Raw genomic sequence first — 20,979 nt, forward strand, 5'->3', positions numbered from 1 at the left:
TTTTGTTTACTTAGCGAACAGTTGCTGACGACTCTTCCGTAGATCGAGCAAGGCCAACTTGCTAGGATGTAGACTAGCAGAACCCGTTTTCTGGTTTTAATTGATATATACAGTCGTTTCAATGGGGAAAAGGAAAGACATGATCCACCCAAGGATTATTTTAGGTGAGTTGTTTGTTTACTGTTGATGTTATGCGCCCATGTCTCAAGCATGGTTTTGAATTGGAACATTTCACACCATCATATTGACTACCAGACATATAACATATTATGAAGTGTCCAGAAGCCACTAACGTTAGCCATTCTTCTGAAACATACATGGCAACATAATAATAATACATGCCATTTAGCAGACACTTTTATCCAAAGCGGCTAACAGTCAGCCATGCATGCAGGTTGGGACGGCAGGTAGCCTAGTTAGAGCGTTGGGACAGTAACTGAAAGGTTGCTGGATCGAATCCCCGAGCTGACAAGGTAAAAATCTGTCGTTCTGCCCTTAAACAAGGCAGTTAACCCACTGTACTCCGGTAGGCCGTGATTCTAAATAAGAATTTGTTCTTAACTCATGTGCCTAGTTAAATAAATAAATTGATGGTCCCAGCGGGAACCAAGCGCCATACTCTACCAACTGAGCCCATAACAACACTATACACTACCAAATAGGCCTGACTTTGTTTATATATCTTGTCTACATCTCTATTTGTTGTCTGTTACTACAGGTGATGGAGGCCACGTGGGCCTACAAAGCCTGCATAGGAGGAAACACAAAAAACACAAGAAGAAGCATCACCGCGACAACGGGCACAGCTCCTACTCCGAGGCCCTGGAGTCAGACTCCGGGATTGTGTTCAAGCCCCCCACACAGCTCAGACTCAAGATCAAACTGGGAGGCCAAACACTTGGGACAAAAAGGTGAGACCTCGCTGCCATTTTAATAGTCTCGCTTGACAGACTTTTTTGCACAACAATTTAAGTCAATAAGTCATTGTTTTAGTTAAAGTATGATATAATATTTGGACTTGAAGTGACAAATCCGAATTGCCCACTTCGTGCAAATCCGCATGAATTCGTTGTCTTTTCCTTTGATATGACATACAAATTATTTTCAGCCTACGTTTTATTTCAGGGCTGGGTTTTATTTGAATGATACCTTCCATTAGCATGGCATTGTTTATTAATCAGAAACAGCTGCAAAGTTCTTCCTCTTCATGACTGAAATCAGCCAAACAGCCTTGTCTCTTTAGCCATGGAGCAAACAACCATACCGTACATTTGTTTTTTTCACCACCACTTTTTACATTTTAGCAGAAAAGTAACATAATCCATTGGATAATTAGTCCAAAAAAAAATTCATCTGGATTTAAAAACAAGAAACCTGACAATTTTATAAATGGTATAATTGCGTTATATGATAGCATTTTGTAAACCCGCTCCCCCCGTTGCCGCAAGATGAATGGCTTTGACCACTAAAGTGTATCTTCGCCACACGCTCCACTGCTTTGATTGGTGTAACGTTAGCTAGAAACCACAAGTGTCTATCCAGATCATGAAAAGGCACCTGCGAAATAAATTCAAGGGAATTATAGTTACTTGTCATTTGCGGCATTTATGAGCAAAGTCATTGTAGCCTATCATTTCACTTCCCTGTGAGAACCATGAGCACAGGCTGACTTGGTGTGCTGTACCGCATCCAAAGCCTGCCAGCAGCCTACCAAAAGTTGCACCGTGTCCATTACAATGTAAAAAAATAATAATAATAATTGTTGATATTCAATCTTTCAATAGCTATCCATATTACCAGAGTTTCGTCTTGCTCTAACATTTTTATTTTATTTTTAATTTGACCCTTATTTTTTATCAGGCAAGTTGACTGAGAACACATTCTCATTCACAGCAACAACCTGGGGAATAGTTACATGGAAGAAGTAGGGGGATGAATGAGCCAATTGGAAGCTGGGGATGATTATGTGGCCATGATGGTACGAGGGCCAGATTGGGAATTTATCCAGGATACCGGGGTTAACACCTCTACTCTTACGATAAGTGCCACGAGATCTTTAGTGACCACAGAGAATTAGGACACCTGTTTAACGTAACAACCCGAAAGATGGCACCCTACACAGGGCAATATCCTCCATTTTTCTATGGGAGTTTCGCAGCTGCAATAAAGGGAAGATGCCAAAATGTTGGAGATAACAATAGATAATTGGCAGCATCTAATGGGGATCCATAATAAATACAAATAGGCCAGTGGTTTCCATATGTGGTGAAGTTTTCCCTAAATCCAGCTGGCTAATCTTTTGAATACGGTGGAGTTAAAACAAAATTTAAACAGCAACAACATTAGCTAGCTAGATTAGGTTAGCAAGATAGCTAGCTACACTGACAGTTGTCAGTGTCCTAATTGTTGATGTTTATCAACTCCTCATGGAAATTCCCAATTCGTGACTATGTACAGTACAGTACCGTCAGTCTTCGGAGGTGAAACCTAAACGTGCATTTCTTCTGTATGACAGGAAATTACGTCAAAATAGTGGCAGCAACTTCATCTGGGGGGGTCCCTTTAAACGTATGGTGTGTTGTTCTCTCTCTCCTTCTTTTCTCATGAACCAGTGTGCCAACGTTCACTGTGGTCCCTGGTGTAGCCCATTCCCAGTGTCCTCTGATGATCGTGGACGACGATGACGACTCTGATGATGATAAACCATCTGAGGGTGTTCCACTTGAGCAGTACCGGGCCTGGCTTGGTGAGTGCAAAGGTCTGTCTCTTACACTCATTATATCCACTCATGTTCAATATAAAAGTAATGATGTGCTTAATGTGATTTATTTACTATATATACACTCCATATACAGTGCATTCTGTATAAACTGAAATGACATTTGAGTAAGTATTCAGACCCTTAACTCAGAACTTTGAAGCAGCTTTGGCAGTGATTACAGCCCCGAGTCTTCTTGGGTATAACGCTACAAGCTTGGCACACCTATATTTGAGGAGTTTCTCCCATTCTTCTCTGCAGATCCCATCATGCTCTGTCAGGTTGGATGGGGAGCGTCGCTGCACAGCTATTTTCAGGTCTCTCCAGAGATGTTCAATCGGGTTCAAGTCCGGGCTCTGGCTGGGCCACTCAAGGACGTTCAGAGACTTGTCCTGAAGCCACTCCTGCGTTGTCTTGGCTGTGTGCTTAGGGTTGTTGTCCTGTTGGAAGGTGAACCTTCGCCACAGTCGGAAGTCCTGAGTGCTCTGGGGCAGGTTTTTATCAAGAATCTCTCTGTACTTTGCTCCGTTCAGCTTTTCCTCGATCCTGACTAGTCTCCCAGTCCCTGAAAAACATCCCCACAGCATGATGCTGCCACCACCATGCTTCACCGTAGAGATGGTGCCAGGTTTCCTCCAGATGTGATGTTTGCCATTCAGGCCAAAGAGTTCAATCTTGATTTTGTTCTTGTTTCTCATGTTCTGAGAGTCTTTAGTTGCCTTTTGGCAAACTCCAAGCCGGCTGTCATGTTCCTTTTACTAAGGAGTGGCTTCTGTCTGGCCACTCTACCATAAAGGCCTGCTTAGTGGAGTGCTGCAGAGACGGTTGTCCTTCTGGAAGGTTCTACCATATCCACAGAGGAACTGTGGAGCTCTGTCAGAGTGACAATTGGGTTCTTGGTCACCTCCCTGACCAAGGCCCTTCTCCCCCGATTGCTCAGTTTGGCCGGGCGGCCAGCTCTAGGAAGTCTTGGTGGTTCCAAATGTTTTACATTTCACAATGACGGAGACCACTGTGAAACTTTCAACTCTAGAAATGGTTTAATACCCTTCCCCAAATATATGCCTAGTTTGAGAAATAGACGCCTCCCAAGTCCTCAACTGGGAGCTTCATTAAATAGTACCCGCAAAACACCAGTATCAACGTCAACAGTGAAGAGGGGACTCTGGGATGCTGGCCTTCTAGGCAGAGTTGCAAAGAAAAAGCAATATCTCAGACTGGCCAATAAAAATAAAAGATTAAGATGGGCAAAAGAACATAGACACTGGACAGAGGAACTCTGCCTAGAAGACCAGCATCCCGGAGTCGCCTCTTCACTGTTGGCGTTGAGACTGGTCTTTTGCGGGTACTATTTAATGAAGCTACCAGTTGAGGACTTGTGAGGCGTCTGTTTCTCAAACTAGACACTCTAATGTACTTGTCCTCTTGCTCAGTTGTGCACCGAGGCCTCCCACTCCTCTTTCTACTCTGGTTAGAGCCAGTTTGCTCGGATTTGTGAATGGAGTAGTTCACAGCATTGTACAAGATCTTCAATTTCTTGGCAGTTTCTCGCATGGAATAGCCTTCATTTCTCAGAACCAGAATAGACTGACTAGTTTCAGAAGAAAGTTCTTTGTTTCTGGCCATTTTGAGTCTGTAATCGAACCCACAAACACTTAAGCTCCAGATACTAAACTAGTCTAAAGAAGGCCAGTTTTATTGCTTCTTTAATTAGAACAACAGTCTTCAGCTGTGCTAACATAATTGCAAAAGGGGTTTCTAATGATCAATTAGCTTTTTTAACTGATAAACTTGAATTAGCTAACACAACGTGCCATTGGAACACAGGAGTGATGGTTGCTGATAATGGGCCTCTAACGCCTATGTAGATTTTCTATTAAAAAAAATCTGCCATTTCCAGCCACAATAGTCATTTACAACATTAACAATGTCTATACTGTATTTCTGATCAATTATGTTATTTTAATGGACAAAATACGTGCTTTTCTTAGTGACCCCAAACTTTTGAACGGTAGTGTATGTATTCACACCCCTTTGCTATGACACTCCAAATTGAGCTCAGGTGCATCCAATTTCCTTTGATCTGTATTTATTTGCATACATTTCTAAAAAACATTTTCACTTTTTGTGGGTAGATGGGTGGGAAACAAATCAATTTTGAATTTAGGTTTTATCGCAACAAAATGTGGAATAAGTCAAGGGGTATGAATACTTTCTGAAGGCACTGAATACATAAGTTCACTGCACAAGGCAAATGTTTAATGCAATTTCAGTGAGCCTGTTTCTGTCTTTGCCAAACATCAAGTGAATGAAATGGCATGCTAATCCCTATATAGTGCACTACTTTTGACCCTGGTAGTGCACAATATACAGAATAGGGTGCCATTTTGTATCATAGCCATGTCTTTTTAATATCATAACCATGCACTTGTTTTCTTTCTGTTCCCTTCCTCTAGATGAGGACAGTAACCTGGACCCGTCTCCTCTGCCAGACATGGACTCAGACTCCCTGGGTAAGCCGGTGGACGAGGAGGAGAAGTGGCTGGACGCCCTGGAGAAAGGAGAGCTGGACGACAACGGAGAGTTGAAGAAGGAGATCGATGAGTCCCTGCTCACAGCCAGACAGGTAATGTAACAAGAGAGCAGGCCCCAGACCAGTCTGTCATATCAAAGTAGGGATGACTTTCACTTGACCACGTGGCTTGATTCAGGGAATTTTGCCAGGCCAGGTCACAATATGATCTGAGAAACGGCTATAAGGTAAAGGAAAATTCCAGCCAAAAACATTCTTTTGGTATTTGTTTCATTAGTCCCTAAATGTTTTGCATGGCATCAATCACGTTAAGATATTTCTGTATTTTGAAAGTTATGTATCTTAACTTGATTGCTGGCATGCAAAACATTTAGGGACCAAATCAACAATGGGACTAATGAATCAAATACCCAAAGTTTTCGTGTGGCGTTTTCCTTTAAAAACTTTAAAGATTAAAAGATTACAGAAAACCTTGAAATATTTATGTAAAGCTTTAGGTCTACATCCTACTGACCCTGAATGGTTGTGTGTGCGTCTGCCTTACAGAAAGCCCTCCTGCACAAGCAGCAGAACCAGCCTCTTCTGGAGCTGCCCATGGGCTACAAGGAGAAGGAGATGACCACCGAGATGATGCAGAAAAGAGAGGAGAGTGCCCGCAAGAGGCGCCTGCAGGCGGCCAAGAAGGCAGAGGAGGACAAGAACCAGACCATCGAGAGGCTCACCAAGACCAAGATCAAGAGTATGAGGGAGCGTAAGTCCAAGCAGGCCCAGTGTCCCATGGTCCGCTACTGTGACTCAGCCCAGGGAATGGGGATTTCGTTCCCAACAGGGGTGCTTGCCCCGACCCCTGCTTCCCTGTGCCCCCCTCCCCTGGCACCGGTAGGCTGCGGGATAAACGGGTGCAGTAATCTGAAGAGGTACTCGTGCTCCAAGACTGGGATCCCTCTCTGTAGTCTGGACTGCTACAAGAAGAATCTGGTCCTTGTTGTGGAGAGTGCTGCTTGAATTTGACCGTTTTCAAATGTTTTGGCTTGCTGGCAGTTTAGACTCTTGGGCTAAATGGACAATGTGTAATTTTTTTGTATTTTGAGAGATTATGAAAAGGCATTTTATCATTTTTTCTCTTTGTGTGATGTATACTATCAAAAGAGTTCAAACCAATGCATCAGTCAGTCAATTTAGTCCTGATACTAGGATGACATAAGGTAGGCTACAGCCACACCAGGCCCTATCAGACAGCAAGTATTTATTTCTAGATCCTTAGTTTGTGGAAGTCCACATAATGTAGATTGAATAAGACTTTAAGAAGGCAAGCTTATTTTTGTAACAGCAGGACAGAAATAAGAGCGCTGTTTGCCTGATGATCATGAAGGACTTTCATTTGTATAAATATATGAATGGTTTCGTATTAATTTTGGCAAACAGAAGCCGTAACGCATAACAGCAGTAACATGTTTGATCAATTGAGAAAATGACCCAGAGGACACCAAAATATGTTTTTCTTTTAATTGTCACAAATTATTACATTTCCATACAAAATACTGTACATCTTAAATAAAATATCATAACACTTATCTTGCTCCAAAACAGCAACATGAATAGAACTCTACCTAAGGCTGTGTTGCCATGCCAATGTGGAAAGGATAGCAGGCAAGAACAGTCATTATTTGGTCAGTCCTGTTTGGGATCCTTGGGACGTTCCGAACCTTAACCCTTACCGTTTTACATTTCACCCGCAATGGCGTGACGTAAGAGTTGGTATGTCCCAAGAATGCTGTTTAGACTTTTCCCATATTATTTGGTCTGGCACACTTTAGCTAACAGGAATGTCAGAACCACAGAACTAGAATGAGATTTGCTATGGCCAGAACAGCAGAACAATGCTTTCCCTGCAAACTCACACCTACCCTTTAAAAAAAAAAAATCCAGCATGTGTTCTGAGGTATTATTACTCAGTTTTTAGTTAATCTATTCATTACATAGGGAGCCATTTTGGACACAACATAGCATCTGATAAACCCAGGGTATACAGTGCCTTGCGAAAGTATTCGGCCCCCTTGAACTTTGCGACCTTTTGCCACATTTCAGGCTTCAAACATAAAGATATAAAACTATTTTTTTGTGAAGAATCAACAACAAGTGGGACACAATCATAAAACATTTATTGGATATTTCAAACTTTTTTAACAAATCAAAAACTGAAAAATTGGGCGTGCAAAATTATTCAGCCCCCTTAAGTTAATACTTTGTAGCGCCACCTTTTGCTGCGATTACAGCTGTAAGTCGCTTGGGGTATGTCTATCAGTTTTGCACATCGAGAGACTGAAATTTTTTCCCATTCCTCCTTGCAAAACAGCTCGAGCTCAGTGAGGTTGGATGGAGAGCATTTGTGAACAGCAGTTTTCAGTTCTTTCCACAGATTCTCGATTGGATTCAGGTCTGGACTTTGACTTGGCCATTCTAACACCTGGATATGTTTATTTTTGAACCATTCCATTGTAGATTTTGCTTTATGTTTTGGATCATTGTCTTGTTGGAAGACAAATCTCCGTCCCAGTCTCAGGTCTTTTGCAGACTCCATCAGGTTTTCTTCCAGAATGGTCCTGTATTTGGCTCCATCCATCTTCCCATCAATTTTAACCATCTTCCCTGTCCCTGCTGAAGAAAAGCAGGCCCAAACCATGATGCTGCCACCACCATGTTTGACAGTGGGGATGGTGTGTTCAGGGTGATGAGCTGTGTTGCTTTTACGCCAAACATAACGTTTTGCATTGTTGCCAAAAAGTTCAATTTTGGTTTCATCTGACCAGAGCACCTTCTTCCACATGTTTGGTGTGTCTCCCAGGTGGCTTGTGGCAAACTTTAAATGACACTTTTTATGGATATCTTTAAGAAATGTCTTTCTTCTTGCCACTCTTCCATAAAGGCCAGATTTGTGCAATATACGACTGATTGTTGTCCTATGGACAGAGTCTCCCACCTCAGCTGTAGATCTCTGCAGTTCATCCAGAGTGATCATGGGCCTCTTGGCTGCATCTCTGATCAGTCTTCTCCTTGTATGAGCTGAAAGTTTAGAGGGACGGCCAGGTCTTGGTAGATTTGCAGTGGTCTGATACTCCTTCCATTTCAATATTATCGCTTGCACAGTGCTCCTTGGGATGTTTAAAGCTTGGGAAATCTTTTGTATCCAAATCCGGCTTTAAACTTCTTCACAACAGTATCTCGGACCTGCCTGGTGTGTTCCTTGTTCTTCATGATGCTCTCTGCGCTTTTAACGGACCTCTGAGACTATCACAGTGCAGGTGCATTTATATGGAGACTTGATTACACACAGGTGGATTGTATTTATCATCATTAGTCATTTAGGTCAACATTGGATCATTCAGAGATCCTCACTGAACTTCTGGAGAGAGTTTGCTGCACTGAAAGTAAAGGGGCTGAATAATTTTGCACGCCCAATTTTTCAGTTTTTGATTTGTTAAAAAAGTTTGAAATATCCAATAAATGTTGTTCCACTTCATGATTGTGTCCCACTTGTTGTTGATTCTTCACAAAAAAAATACAGTTTTATATCTTTATGTTTGAAGCCTGAAATGTGGCAAAAGGTCGCTAAGTTCAAGGGGGCCGAATACTTTCGCAAGGCACTGTATTTTTATTTTTTAATTAACTAGGCAAGTCAGTTAAGAACAAATTCTTATTTACAATGACAGCCTACCAGGGGAACAGTGGGTTAACTGCCTTGTTCAGGGGCAGAACGACAGATTTTTACCTTGTCAGCTCGGGGATTCAATCCAGCAACCTTTCGGTTACTGGCCCAACGCTCTAACCACTAGGCTACCTGCCGCCCCCAAAACCTGTTTAGTAGGCAAGCGTAGTGGGATGTTACAGATAGAAATGTCATGAATAGAGCTGACGCGCTTCCTTTTACCTCATGTTTGTTCCACAAAACATATTTCTATCTGGATGCAGTCCTGCGGTTCCACTGGAGCTGATCCGAGACTAACAGAGAACAACCTTGGTCTGTGAGGTTTCCTGTTACCTGCCGTCAGGTGATCAAGGCACAAGAGGGAGTCTTTAGATCCCATAATATCTCCGACCGACTGCAAGCAGGCGTTGACGTCAACTGTGAAACCTTTAAGACCAGGGTTGTGTTCATTAGGGAAAACCGTAGCAAAATATTTTGTGATAGTAAACGTGAACAAGCATTTTCTTATTGGAGTTTATGTACTCCCCCGTCTGTCTGTTTTCTTCCGTTTGGTGCCTAATGAACAGGGTTGTGCTCTGGGGTTGTCTGTCTGCCGATAGGTAGTAGTGTTACCAGAGTTCATAAGAGACTGTTGGCAGACAGCTCGTCACAAGGCCAGGCCGAAAGACAGGCGGAAGGCCATCTCCACAGGAACCTCTGCCACGGAGTCATGGAAACACACGTAGAATTCCTGAGGGACGGGTTCGAGAAGCATCCGGCTGGAACACAAACAGAGGGAAATGGCAGTGTGTTTCAAGCTGGAGTATAGGCAGGACGTATAAAAAAACTAAATCAAAACAAAAAGCACTAGATGTCCAGAGAGTAGACAATACCGCAGCAGCACCTTGATAAATGGACATCTCTATGCCCAGTATATCTATGTCTGAAATTCACTGTAAGCCAGAGCCCAACTGTTACATGTTGGTCTGCTATTCTCAGCCTCTCACTCAAAGTTAACTGGTTTACTTCACATTTCTTTACTTCACCACCCAGACAGACCTCTCTCTCACTGAGGGCACACACACACACTGAAACGCAGAAGCATGTCCAAAAGCAACAGTCGAGACATCCCAAAGTGCCATCAGTCATTACTACAAGGACAGCCACCATCCCTACCCTACATTCAACCCCCCCCCCCCCAAAGAAAACACAATATAGAATTCATAACACTGACCCTATATAGCAACAGAGGCAAGATAAATATCATTCTTAGGACACTCAATCATGTACAGTGGCGCTCACACTATGTAAGGCAAGCACAGACATAGTTGACTTGGTTATGTCTCAAACGGCACCCTACTCTCCATAGTACATTGACTAGAGCACTAAATAGTGCACTATATAGAGAATAGTGTGCCATTTGAAATTCACACTGAAACACGGTGTCCTCTGACGTACCCTAATCCCCATATAAGCGCACTACTTTTATCCAGAGTTCTAAATAGTGCACTACAAAAGGAACAGGGTAGCATTTAGTATTTTGTTCTGTCACGTACCCTATAACCCAGTAGGTCATGGTGGGGGCTGGCTTCCTCTGGTCGGTCCAGTTCTCAGGTTTACACTGGAACAGAACTCCGTGTTCCTTCACTGGGCCCAGCCCATGGGTCCCCTGGGGTCTGTCTGTACCTGGCCTGCCCTACTCACACAAAGAGAGGTCTAAGCGATTAAACATAAACACACACGCACCTTTTTTTTATTACAACATAGACATTCTTACATACAGGGATATAGTGTGTTTGCAGTAGCGACCCATCACATGTTGGTCCCATGTTTCATGGGCGGAAATAAAATTAATAAAGCCGCAGACAAACATGGCATCTTTCTTAAAGTAAGGCAGCTCCAAAATGTAGGTGTTTCAGCCTAGCTCTGTGTTTTCTGTGGTGGAGGGGTAGCCAGCAAAAATACAGAGTGTAGGCGTTGGTAATCTTACCTAATTGCGCCGAGATTTGCTCAGCGTTCTGTCGCTCATGGGGACATTATGTCACTGCAGAATCTACGGGAGAGCTAGGCAGTTCAAGCCCCCTTGGGTGCTGCCATAGATTTATATTAGAAGTGCCCATCCAAGAAGGCTCAAGGTCATTGGCCACAGATAAAAATGACGTCAAATTGCTTTATATCTACCATAGCTTTGATTGGGCTGATCATGTCAACATCACACTTTCAAAAACTTTGCTAGAAAGTTAGACAAGCAGGCATCAGCATGAATCACGTCAACAATCTACTGGCAAATCCTTGTCAAATGAAGAGAATTTATAGATCTATAGAATTTGGTCTCTCTCCCCCTCATAACTTAGCCTACTGTTCTGACTTAGTGGTGTACATGTAGTCTTTAGCCTGTTTTAGGGAATTGTCATTATCGAATATTGTAAGAGCTTTCATTGTCTGCTTATATGCCCCTGTTATTTATCCTACGGTTCTGACTTGGTGTACAGGGAGAATACTGAACAAACAGCCCATGTTCTGAATTCTGTAGCTGTACAGTTCACACGTACTGAACAAATAGTTATATCGACTATGTCCATCTTAGCTCGCTCATTAATCCTGAAGAGTCTATTGACGCACCCATGTGTAAGTAACATAAGTAAGTAACATAACTCAAAAATCTCCATCAAAATCTGTCAATTTAAGCTGGAGATGTCATTTTTGTGTGGGCTGCGTCTCTATCCACTGCATCCACGTATGCAAATCATTTTTTACTATCTATTTTTACATTTATGAATGTTATTCAAGGCATTTCTATGGGCTATAGTAGTAAATGCCAAATTACATTTATCAAATAATTTTAAAAGATTTTGGGGGATACCTAAAGGGGTCCTAAAATTCAAAATCCAATAGCTAAATGATACATTATTTCAAAAAAATAAACATCCTCTCCACTGTCAATGGTGTTAATCTTCAGCAAACTTAACATGTGTAAATATTTGTATGAACATAAGATTCAGCAACTGAGACATAAACTGAACAAGTTCCACAGACATGTGACTAACAGAAATTGAATAATGTGTCCCTGAACAAGGGGGGGGGGGGTCAAAATCAAAAGTAACAGTCAGTATTTGGAGTAGCCACCAGCTGCATTAAGTCATGCAGTACATCTCCTCCTCATGGACGGCACCAGATTTGCCAGTTCTTGCTGTGAGATCTGACCCCACTCTTCCACCAAGGCACCTGCAAGTTCCCAGACTTTTCTGGGGGGGGAATGGCTCTAGCCATCACCCTCTGATCCAACAGGTCCCAGACGTGCTCAATGGGATTGAGATCCGGGCTCTTCGCTGGCCATGGCAGAACACTGACATTCCTGTCTTGCAGGAAATCACGCACAGAATGAGCACTATGGCTGGTGGCATTGCCATGCTGGAGGGTTATGTCAGGATGAGCCTGCAGGAAGGGTACCATATGAAAGAAGAGGATGTCTTCCCTGTAACGCACAGCGTTGAGATTGCCTGCAATGACAACATGCTCAGTCTGGTGATGCTGTGACACACCGCCACAGACCATGATGGACCCTCCACCTCTAAATCGATCCCGCTCCAGAGAACAGGCCTCGGTGTAACGCTCATTGCTTCAAGCGAATCCGACATCACCCCTGGTGAGACAAAACTGCGACTCGTCAGTGAAGAGCACTTTTTGCCAGTCCCGTCTGGTCGAGAGACGGTGGGTTTGTGCCCATAGGCGACATTGTTGCCGGTGATGTCTGTTGAGGACCTGCCATACAACAGGCGTTCAAGCCCTTAATCCAGCCTCTCTCAGCCTATTGCGGACAGTCTGAGCCCTGATGGAGGGATTGTGCGTTCCTGTTGTAACTCGGGCAGTTGTTGCCATCCTGTACCTGTCCCGCAGGTGTGATGTTTGGATGCAATCCTGTGCAGGTGTTGTTACACGTGGTCTGCCACTGCGAGGACGATCAGTTGGAGGGGGGAGGGGACACTATATAATGTTGTTGGGTCTGTAACCATGTTTGCCAGTGACAGTCTCTTCTCATTCAAATATTGGTTCAACAAAAAGTTCAGTAATAGACCGATGTAAATCCAGTTGATATTGAGAGGGTTGTCTTGTTTGCGCATTGCGCCGCCTGTGCGTCTGTATATTGTCTATAAAGTGGATCCTCGTGATTGTATTTTCCTTCCCTTTTAGACCACATAGGCCTAATAAAATACTTCAAATGGTAAGCTAACCGTCTCTCTCTCCCTCACTCGCTCGCTCAATCTCTGTGTGTGTGGTGACTTAAAGAAGAGCAAAGTTAACATAAGAATAAGATAACATAAGAATAAACATGATGAATTTAATGAACATTAAATGTAGTAATGCTTGTGTATGGTTCAAAAGTCTAAACTCACATCGACATTCGTTATTATAGAAGGAGAATGTGGTTCTTATTGAGTTACACAAATACACAAGGAGTCAGTAGAAACCATATTTATTTAAGCAAGTCAGCTATATCAGCTAGGGTTTTTAAAAAGGCAGTAAAGGAGGCTGAATGAACAGTTTCGCTGCCAGACGAGTCTCCGCTGAGAGCCATGGTGCTGAAAGGAAAGCTCTGCTGTTGGGACAGCTTTATGTAGGCCTTAACAGTTTGTCACCGTTATAGTGCAATTAACGTATTGTTTAGTGTTGTGTAGTGGCTTTGCTGGCATGCAACTAAAAAAAAAAACTGAGTAGGTTTGCCCCACATGCTAAAATCGCCACGGTGTATGTGAGAGAGAGTCTGTCTGTGTGTGAGTTCCGTTCTGTATCTTACCCTGGGCGGCAGACTTCGCTGGAAGGCAGCACGTATGGACAGGCAGCAGTGGTGGAAGTTGCGGATGAGCTGAGGGTGGATGGAGCCGCTGAGATGGGCCAGTTCCCTGTGTGTAGGAGCGATGAAGATACCCTGCACCTTCTCCATCAGCACATAGTGGAACAGAGTGTTCTCTGCCCCAGACGTCAACCTGGCCAACACAGAACAGAGAGAGATTGGAATGGAACAGAATGGAACGGGATGGCATGGAACAGAATAGAAGAGAATGGGGTGGAATAGAATGAGATGGAATCAAATTAGAATAGTGTGATATGGAATAGAATAGGATGGACTGAAAGGGTAGGACCACAGCAGAGAGGAGATTTAGGGCATTATTACAACGGGGAAGGATAAACTAACTTCTAACACTGCTGGCCTGTTTCACTCACTTCATAGTGTTGTACTTCTCCCCTGTCTCTCTCTCAGTCAGACTCTTCTTCAGGGTGCCCAGGTAGAATGGGTTAGGATGCTTCATCCTGGGAATCTAAGGGAGGGGAACAACATTGGTATTTGACAAAACCCAGTGTATCACTAAATATCGTGCTCTCCTAGCAGTGTGTGTGTGCCCTTTTATGTATGTCTGTAATTTAATAAAGTGTGCCGTGGAACATAACTTTTTATAGATATAAGGATGAGAGACGCAATGGGGGAAGGAAGGTTAAGACCCTACCTTGAAAATGCTCCCACTGCCTCGACTCCCATCAGATCCTCCAGAACCCAGCGAGTCTCTCTGGCCGACCAGCTTCCGGGCCGAGTCCGGGGTGGAGTGCGGACTGAGTCCAGTCGGCCTTCCTACACCCCCATCCGACTGTCCCTCGCTCCCGCTGTCGGACTGACTCCTCTTGGAGCTAGGTCTCAGAGCGCCTCGTCCAAACAGGCTCCGGCCCACCACCTTTCCTCCTCCCTGGTCCGAGGAGGGAGGCTTCACGCCCCCGGCCAGCTTGCTGAGGACAGGAGACGAGGCAGCCAGGGTGTCTAACCTGAGAACCACAATGGAAACCTTTTGTGTCATCCTCAATTTTATCTATGCACTTATTTATACACAATTATTTTACTTCTACACGTTGAATTTTTTGTTTTTAAAATGGTCAAACTAAAAACAACCTGTCACGGACGAACGAGGGGAGGAACCAGTCAGCACAGGAGAGGCAGGGGGCAGGCGGGGCGGCCAGGCGTTCCTCCATCCCTAAGTCCAGCTCCTCCAGCTGTAGGAGGGTAGCCTTGACCTGGTCCACGTACACACAGTCGGGCCCTGGGGCCCCCGTGGCAGGGGCCGCACAGCCACTCGCCTCCAGGAGCACACACTGCATGAAGTGCCTCTGGGGGAGAGGGAGCGGTAGAAAGAGAGAGAGAGAGAGAGAGAGAGAGAGAGAGAGAGAGAGAGAGAGAGAGAGAATGTATGGGATAACAGATGTCTGTGTGTAGTTGGTATCCTGGAACACAAAACTAGAGTCAAATGTTGGATGTCTGTCTGAGGGACAGCTAGAGGGGAAAGAGAAAGAGGAGAGAAATAAAGGTAGAGAAAAAGAGCAAGAAATGACACAAAAACAAAAAGGTGACACTCATTAGAGTAACTGACGGAACATAGAATCCTGCATTTTCAATGAAGAGCCTATATGTCATTTTATATGTACAGTACCAGTCAAACGTTTGGACACACCTACTCATTCAAGGGTGTTTCTTTATTTGTACTATTTTCTACATTGTGGGACGTGCAAACCTGTCATCAAGGCAAAGGGTGGCAACTTTGACGAAGCACAAATATAAAATATATTTTGATTTTGTTTTAACACTTTTTGTGGTTATTACTACATGATTCCATATGAGTCACTTCATCGTTTCGATGTCTTCGCTATTACTCTACAATATCGAAAAATATTCCAAATAAAAAGACAAACCCTGGAATGAGTAAGTTGGTCCAAAAGTTTGACTGGTACTGTATGTATCTATGGTCTTACCAGTCCCACTATGAGTAGGAAGTAGCGTCCCTCGGGCTGGCAGTAGCCAGGCATGGTACAGTGATTGCTAATGGTCTTGGTCTGGTGGATCTGTGAGCGGTGGCGAGGGAACACCTCCCTCCAGACAACCAGCTGGCCCACACGCTGCTCTGAGGCCAGGGGGAGGAGACAGTAGTGCCGGCAGTAGAGAGAGACGTCAAGCAGGTCCTCCTTGGGGAGGTGGTTCGCTATCAGATAGCCCTGGGGTTGGACACAGGCAGAGAGACATACACGTGGAGAGACAAGAGACACAGAGTACACACGCACACAGGTTGGACACACACAATTGAATTTAGAATTTTTACTAAGACAAGTCGCCCCATCGTATTAGAGTGCCAGACTCTCTCAATACAAAGGTCATGAGAATGGAGACTTGAACCTAGAGAACAACCTTCTACAAATCATGAATAATTCAGCATCAATTGATAGGCTGATGATGTGCCATCCAGAGAATGAGGGGGTACAGCATGTTATTCTGGGTGATGATATCCTATCTACAGTGCATTCGGAAAGTATTTAGACCCCTTAATTTCTTCCACATTTTGTCACGTTACAGCCTTATTCTAAGATGGATAAAATATTTTTCCCTCCTCATCAATATACACACAATAACCCTTAACAACAGAGCAAAAACTGTTTTTTACCCAATTTATACAAAATTAAAAACTGAAATATCACATTTACATAAGTATTCAGACCATTTACTCAGTACTCTGTTGAAGAACCTGGCAGCGATTACAGCCTCAAGTAATATTGGGTATGACGCAACAATCTTGGCACACCTGTATTTGGGGAGTTTCTCCCATTCTTCTCTGCAGATCCTCACAAGTTCTGTCAGGTTGGATTGGGAGCGTCGCTGTACAGCTATTTTCAGGTCTCTCCAGAGATGTTCGATCGGGTTCAAGTCTGGGCTCTGGCTGGGCCACTCAAGGACATTCAGAGACTTGTCCCGAAGCCACTGCTGCGTTGTCTTGGCTGTGTGCTTAGGGTCACTGTCCTGTTGGAAGGTGAACCTTTGCCCCAGTCTGAGGTCCTGAGCGCTCTGGAGCGGGTTTTCTTCAAGGATCTCTCTGTACTTTGCTCCATTCATCTTTCCCTCCTCGATCCTGACTAGTCTCCCAGTCCCTGCCGCTGAAAAACATCCCCACAGCATGATGCTGCCACCACCATGCTTCACTGTAGGGATGGTGCCAGGTTTCCTCCAGATGTGATGCTTGGCATTCAGGCCAAAGAGTTCAATATTGGTTTCATCAGACCAGAGAATCTTTTTTCTCATGGTCTGAGAGTCTTTAGGTTGTGCCAAGCGGGCTGTCATGTGCCTTTTATAGAGGAGTGGCTTCCGTCTGGCCACTCTACCATAAAGACCTGATTGGTGGAGTGCTGCAGAGATGGTTGTCCTTCTGGAAGGTTCTCCCATCTCCACAAAAGAACTCTGGAGCTCTGTCAGAGTGGCCATCGGGTTCTTGCTCACCTCCCTGACCAAGGCCCTTCTTCCCAAATTGGCTCAGTTTGGCCGGGCGGCCAGCTCTAGGAAGAGTCTTGGTGGTTCCAAACTTCTTCCATTTAAGAATGATGGAGGCCACTGTGTTCTTGGGGATCTTCAACCCTGCTGACATTTTTTGGTACCCTTCCCCAGATCTGTGCCTTGACAGAATCCTGTCTTGGAGCTCTACAGACAATTATTTCAACCTCATGTCCTGGCTTTTGCTCTGACATGCACTGTCAACTGTGGGACCTTATATAGTCTGTGCCTTTCCAAATCATGTCCAATCAATTGAATTTACCACAGGTGGACTCAAGTTGGAGAAACAGCTCAAGGATGGTCAATGTAAACAGGATGCACCTGAGCTCAATACCGAGACTCATAGCAAAGGGTCTGAATACTGATTGTAAACAAGGTATTTCTGTTTTTTATTTTTAACAAATGTGCAAACATTTAGTAAAAACTGTTTTTCTTTGTCATTATGGGTTATTATGGGTTATTTAGAATAAGGCTGTAACGTAACAAAATGTGGAAAAAGTCAAGGGGCCTGAAAACTTTCAGAATGCACTGTAAATAATCATATGTAACTGGCTCCTTCTTCCTATCCATCCAAGGGTGTCTGTCTGTCCCTTCTGTGAAGTTTCAAGTTTCTCTGTGGGCCCAGGTGTGTGTGTGTGTGGAAAGGAGAGCGCCCCAGCAGATAGTTGTCAGGTGAGTGTGTGTGTGTGTGTGTGTGTGTGTGTGTGTGTGTGTGTGTGTGTGTGTGTGTGTGTGTGTGTGTGTGTGTGACACGACACTCAACCTTGTAGAACAGACAGGAACCCAGTGTCACATAGAGACGCCTCATGCCATAGAAGTCCTCTGACTGCCAGAGAGAGAGAGAAAGAGAGTGAGAGATTGAGAGTGAGAGAGAGAGAGAGAGAAAGAGAAAGAGAAAGAGAAAGAGAAAGAGAGAGAGAGAAAGAGAGAGAGGGACAGAGAGAGAGAGAGAGAGGGACAGAGACAGAGAGAGAGAGAGAGAGAGAGAAAGAAAGAAAGAAAGAAAGAGAGAAAGAAAGAAAGAGAGAAAGAAAGAGAGAGAGAGAGAGAGAAGATCATTTTTTTTTTAACAGTTTTAAAAGGTCAGACATGAATGATTAAGTAGTGGATCTACTTCCTGCCGGTCTATCCCCCCCTCTCCACCACCCCTCCCTCCCAGCCCTGCTTCATTTAATCAGCTAGAAGGTGCAGGTATAAAGAAGACCTAATCCTCCATTACATGAAATATACACAGGCCAGTCCAGAAATACTCACTACTAGACCCTACACAGGGGAGGAGACAGATGGTGGCTGCGTTTGAATGGGAATGGGGATGAGCATGACACCTTGTCTACTTCCCAAATGGCACCCTATTCCCTACACAGTGCACTGCTTTGGCTAAAGCCCTATGTCATGATTTGACTTACCATTTCTCCGAAATCTGACGATTCAAAGTCTGAGAGAACAGTGTCCACCTCCATCTGTGGACAGACAGATAATCAGAGACCATAAAAGTAGAATTCAGATGCCGCATGACGTATTTCTGGCGGCAGTCAGACATGCTCTGGAGCTAGTCATGGAAAAATTGCCTGACTAGTCGGCAGGAGCACATGTCATTTTTACCGCCAGACAGCAGAGGGCAGCAAAGACAATACACAAATCCAACAGGGGGGGGGGGGAGGGGGGGAGCCCATTAAATATACTTTAGCAAGAGCAAATTGCTTAAACGTATCACTGACTTGACAGCCTAAAACATCCTGTGCCCTAAAACATTTCAGAAGACGTAACAAGCGAGGCGCAAACAGCAAATGGTGAAGACATCAATGAAGAAGAAGATATCTTAAAAGTGGCCCATCACAACCGTGGCCCAAAGTGGTGGCCCATCCCCAGACCTTTATCTCAGGGGGCAGAGGGAGCCACCGGACCGCTGGCAGTCCGTCCAGGAAGAGAGTCCCCGATAGGTCAGTGGGCGTGGCCCCAGAGCTGTCACTCAACCTGGAAGGCTGGATGAGCTGCTGGAAGAACAGGCAGAAGAAATGGTCCAGCCTGGGGGCGTGGTCCGCCTGGCAGAATGCACTGTGGGTGAGCGGAAGGAGCGATGGAGACAAGACGGAGGGGGAGAAAGGGAGGGATGGTGTGGTGGAGGGAGAGATGAGATGAAGGGGTGGAGGAGAGAGGGATGGAGGAAGCAAGGGGAGAGAGGGGGACAGAAGGAGGTCGAGAAAGAAGTGGTTAGTTCAAAGAAGCCAACAACCTGTTCAGGTTTGATGTAACAGCATAAATGACCTTGCTTCAAATGAGAAGCCAGAAAGACTGGGACCCCTTGAACCAGGAAATCAAACCGGTGTCCAAAATGGCACCATATTCCCTATACAGTGCACTACTTTTGGTCAAATTCAGGATGCATCCCTGCTGTCAGCACAACAGACCTGTCCAGAGAGCCGTGCATCACCTTGAGAGTCCTCACTGCGCCTCCCACTACCGTCTGCAGATACAACAGAGGAACCCTGGGGAAGAATACGAGGGGAAAAACACAGTCACATCCACGAGGAGTAGGCTAGAAAAACACTCTGAACCTCAGCTACTTACCGACCGTTTTATTGATCAAATATTCTGGAAGGGATACAGCATTTAGTTGACATATGGGATTGGCTGAGACAGCGTATTGAATATGGAAGCATGCATTGGATGACTTTGCCGTGTCGGTACCTCTCAGCAGGCAGGGCGATCACCAGCAGGTTGTTGCTCTCCTTCCAGTAGCCCACATGTACCAGCTGTTTATTGAGCAGAAGAGAGGAGCTGAGGAGAGGGGGGGGGGGGGGGGGAGAAGGGAGAGGGGTAGAAGGCAGAGAAAAAAGGAGGGAGTGGGAGGAGGAACAGGTGCAGGGGAAAAGACCGAGGAGAAGTACAATCACAGCATGAATGAATGAAATTTCTACATTTCGGACTTTGGTAGATCTCAGAGCCGAGTGGGTCTGACTGGTGATAGGCAGAGATCAGTGGGTGGGGATTTTCCTACACTACCTGACTATCTGCCCCCCGGTGACATTCTCCAGCATGTCAGACACAGTGAGAAAGATCCCTCGGACTCCTTTCAGCTGACTGGACGCCTCAGACACTGGGTACTGGTACAGGATCTCCTGCTGAGGGGACATGGAGGTACACACACACACACACACACACACACACACACACACACACACACACACACGCACACACACACACACAGAGTCCGTTAGAGAAGAACGCACAGGGCAGGATCTAGGTACAGTCTTTGTCATTAGTATTCTCCACACCATGCTGTCTGCTATGAAGGGTGTGGAGCGGACCACTTCAGAGAGAGCGGGGGGCGGGGAATTAAGGAGTAAGGCCTCATAGCCATGGAAACAAGGACAAAAGCTCTGATAATTCTTACAATGCCAGACATTCCCCTCTGGGTCACCAACACACTAGCCTCATGGAGAACCAGGTTTCCCTAAACAGAAAGCCTGGGGAAGTCCATGGCACAAAATCAGCTATAAAAAAAAGGATGGGCACACAGTGAAAAACGAGTTACATGTCAAACCAGTCAAATGCCTTGCTTGGGTGGAGGTGCTCACAACATTATTATTGTCGTAGGTGGAACAGTGAGTGAGGATGGCTGCGAAATCGCCGATTAAAAATCCTGTTAA

At 44.8% G+C, this 20,979-nt stretch overlaps 2 protein-coding genes across 4 annotated transcripts in view; one reads left to right on the top strand and one right to left on the bottom strand.

The window, feature by feature from the left end:
* Positions 1 to 76: 76 nt before the first annotated feature.
* On the top strand, positions 77 to 6,865 carry LOC115133411 (INO80 complex subunit B-like). 2 transcript variants are annotated; one of them, XM_029666617.2, is made up of 5 exons: positions 77 to 164; positions 719 to 911; positions 2,613 to 2,758; positions 5,215 to 5,384; positions 5,838 to 6,865. In XM_029666617.2, exons 1-5 carry the CDS (start codon positions 122 to 124, stop codon positions 6,294 to 6,296), a joined length of 1,011 nt encoding a protein of 336 aa, XP_029522477.1. In that variant the 5' UTR covers positions 77 to 121; the 3' UTR covers positions 6,297 to 6,865. The 2 variants fall into 2 exon arrangements, with proteins under 2 accessions (XP_029522477.1, XP_029522479.1); XM_029666619.2 differs by having other exon boundaries at positions 2,613 to 2,746.
* The window catches only part of LOC115133412 (protein inturned-like), a 32,615-nt gene continuing 18,419 nt past the window's right edge, over positions 6,784 to 20,979 (bottom strand). For both annotated transcript variants that reach the window (XM_029666620.2, XM_065021838.1), the window contains 13 exons: positions 20,333 to 20,451; positions 20,018 to 20,107; positions 19,738 to 19,815; positions 19,201 to 19,384; positions 18,736 to 18,789; positions 18,093 to 18,155; positions 15,769 to 16,008; positions 14,915 to 15,129; positions 14,481 to 14,790; positions 14,200 to 14,294; positions 13,772 to 13,961; positions 10,533 to 10,672; positions 6,784 to 9,755 (listed from right to left, as the gene is read on the bottom strand). In XM_029666620.2, coding sequence (XP_029522480.1) covers positions 9,644 to 9,755; positions 10,533 to 10,672; positions 13,772 to 13,961; positions 14,200 to 14,294; positions 14,481 to 14,790; positions 14,915 to 15,129; positions 15,769 to 16,008; positions 18,093 to 18,155; positions 18,736 to 18,789; positions 19,201 to 19,384; positions 19,738 to 19,815; positions 20,018 to 20,107; positions 20,333 to 20,451 — 1,890 coding nt within the window. In that variant the 3' untranslated portion in view covers positions 6,784 to 9,643. The remainder of the gene's footprint in view (positions 9,756 to 10,532; positions 10,673 to 13,771; positions 13,962 to 14,199; positions 14,295 to 14,480; positions 14,791 to 14,914; positions 15,130 to 15,768; positions 16,009 to 18,092; positions 18,156 to 18,735; positions 18,790 to 19,200; positions 19,385 to 19,737; positions 19,816 to 20,017; positions 20,108 to 20,332; positions 20,452 to 20,979) is intronic.

Source organism: Oncorhynchus nerka, linkage group LG8, assembly GCF_034236695.1.
Source record: "Oncorhynchus nerka isolate Pitt River linkage group LG8, Oner_Uvic_2.0, whole genome shotgun sequence".
NCBI classification, from domain to species: Eukaryota; Metazoa; Chordata; class Actinopteri; order Salmoniformes; family Salmonidae; genus Oncorhynchus; species Oncorhynchus nerka.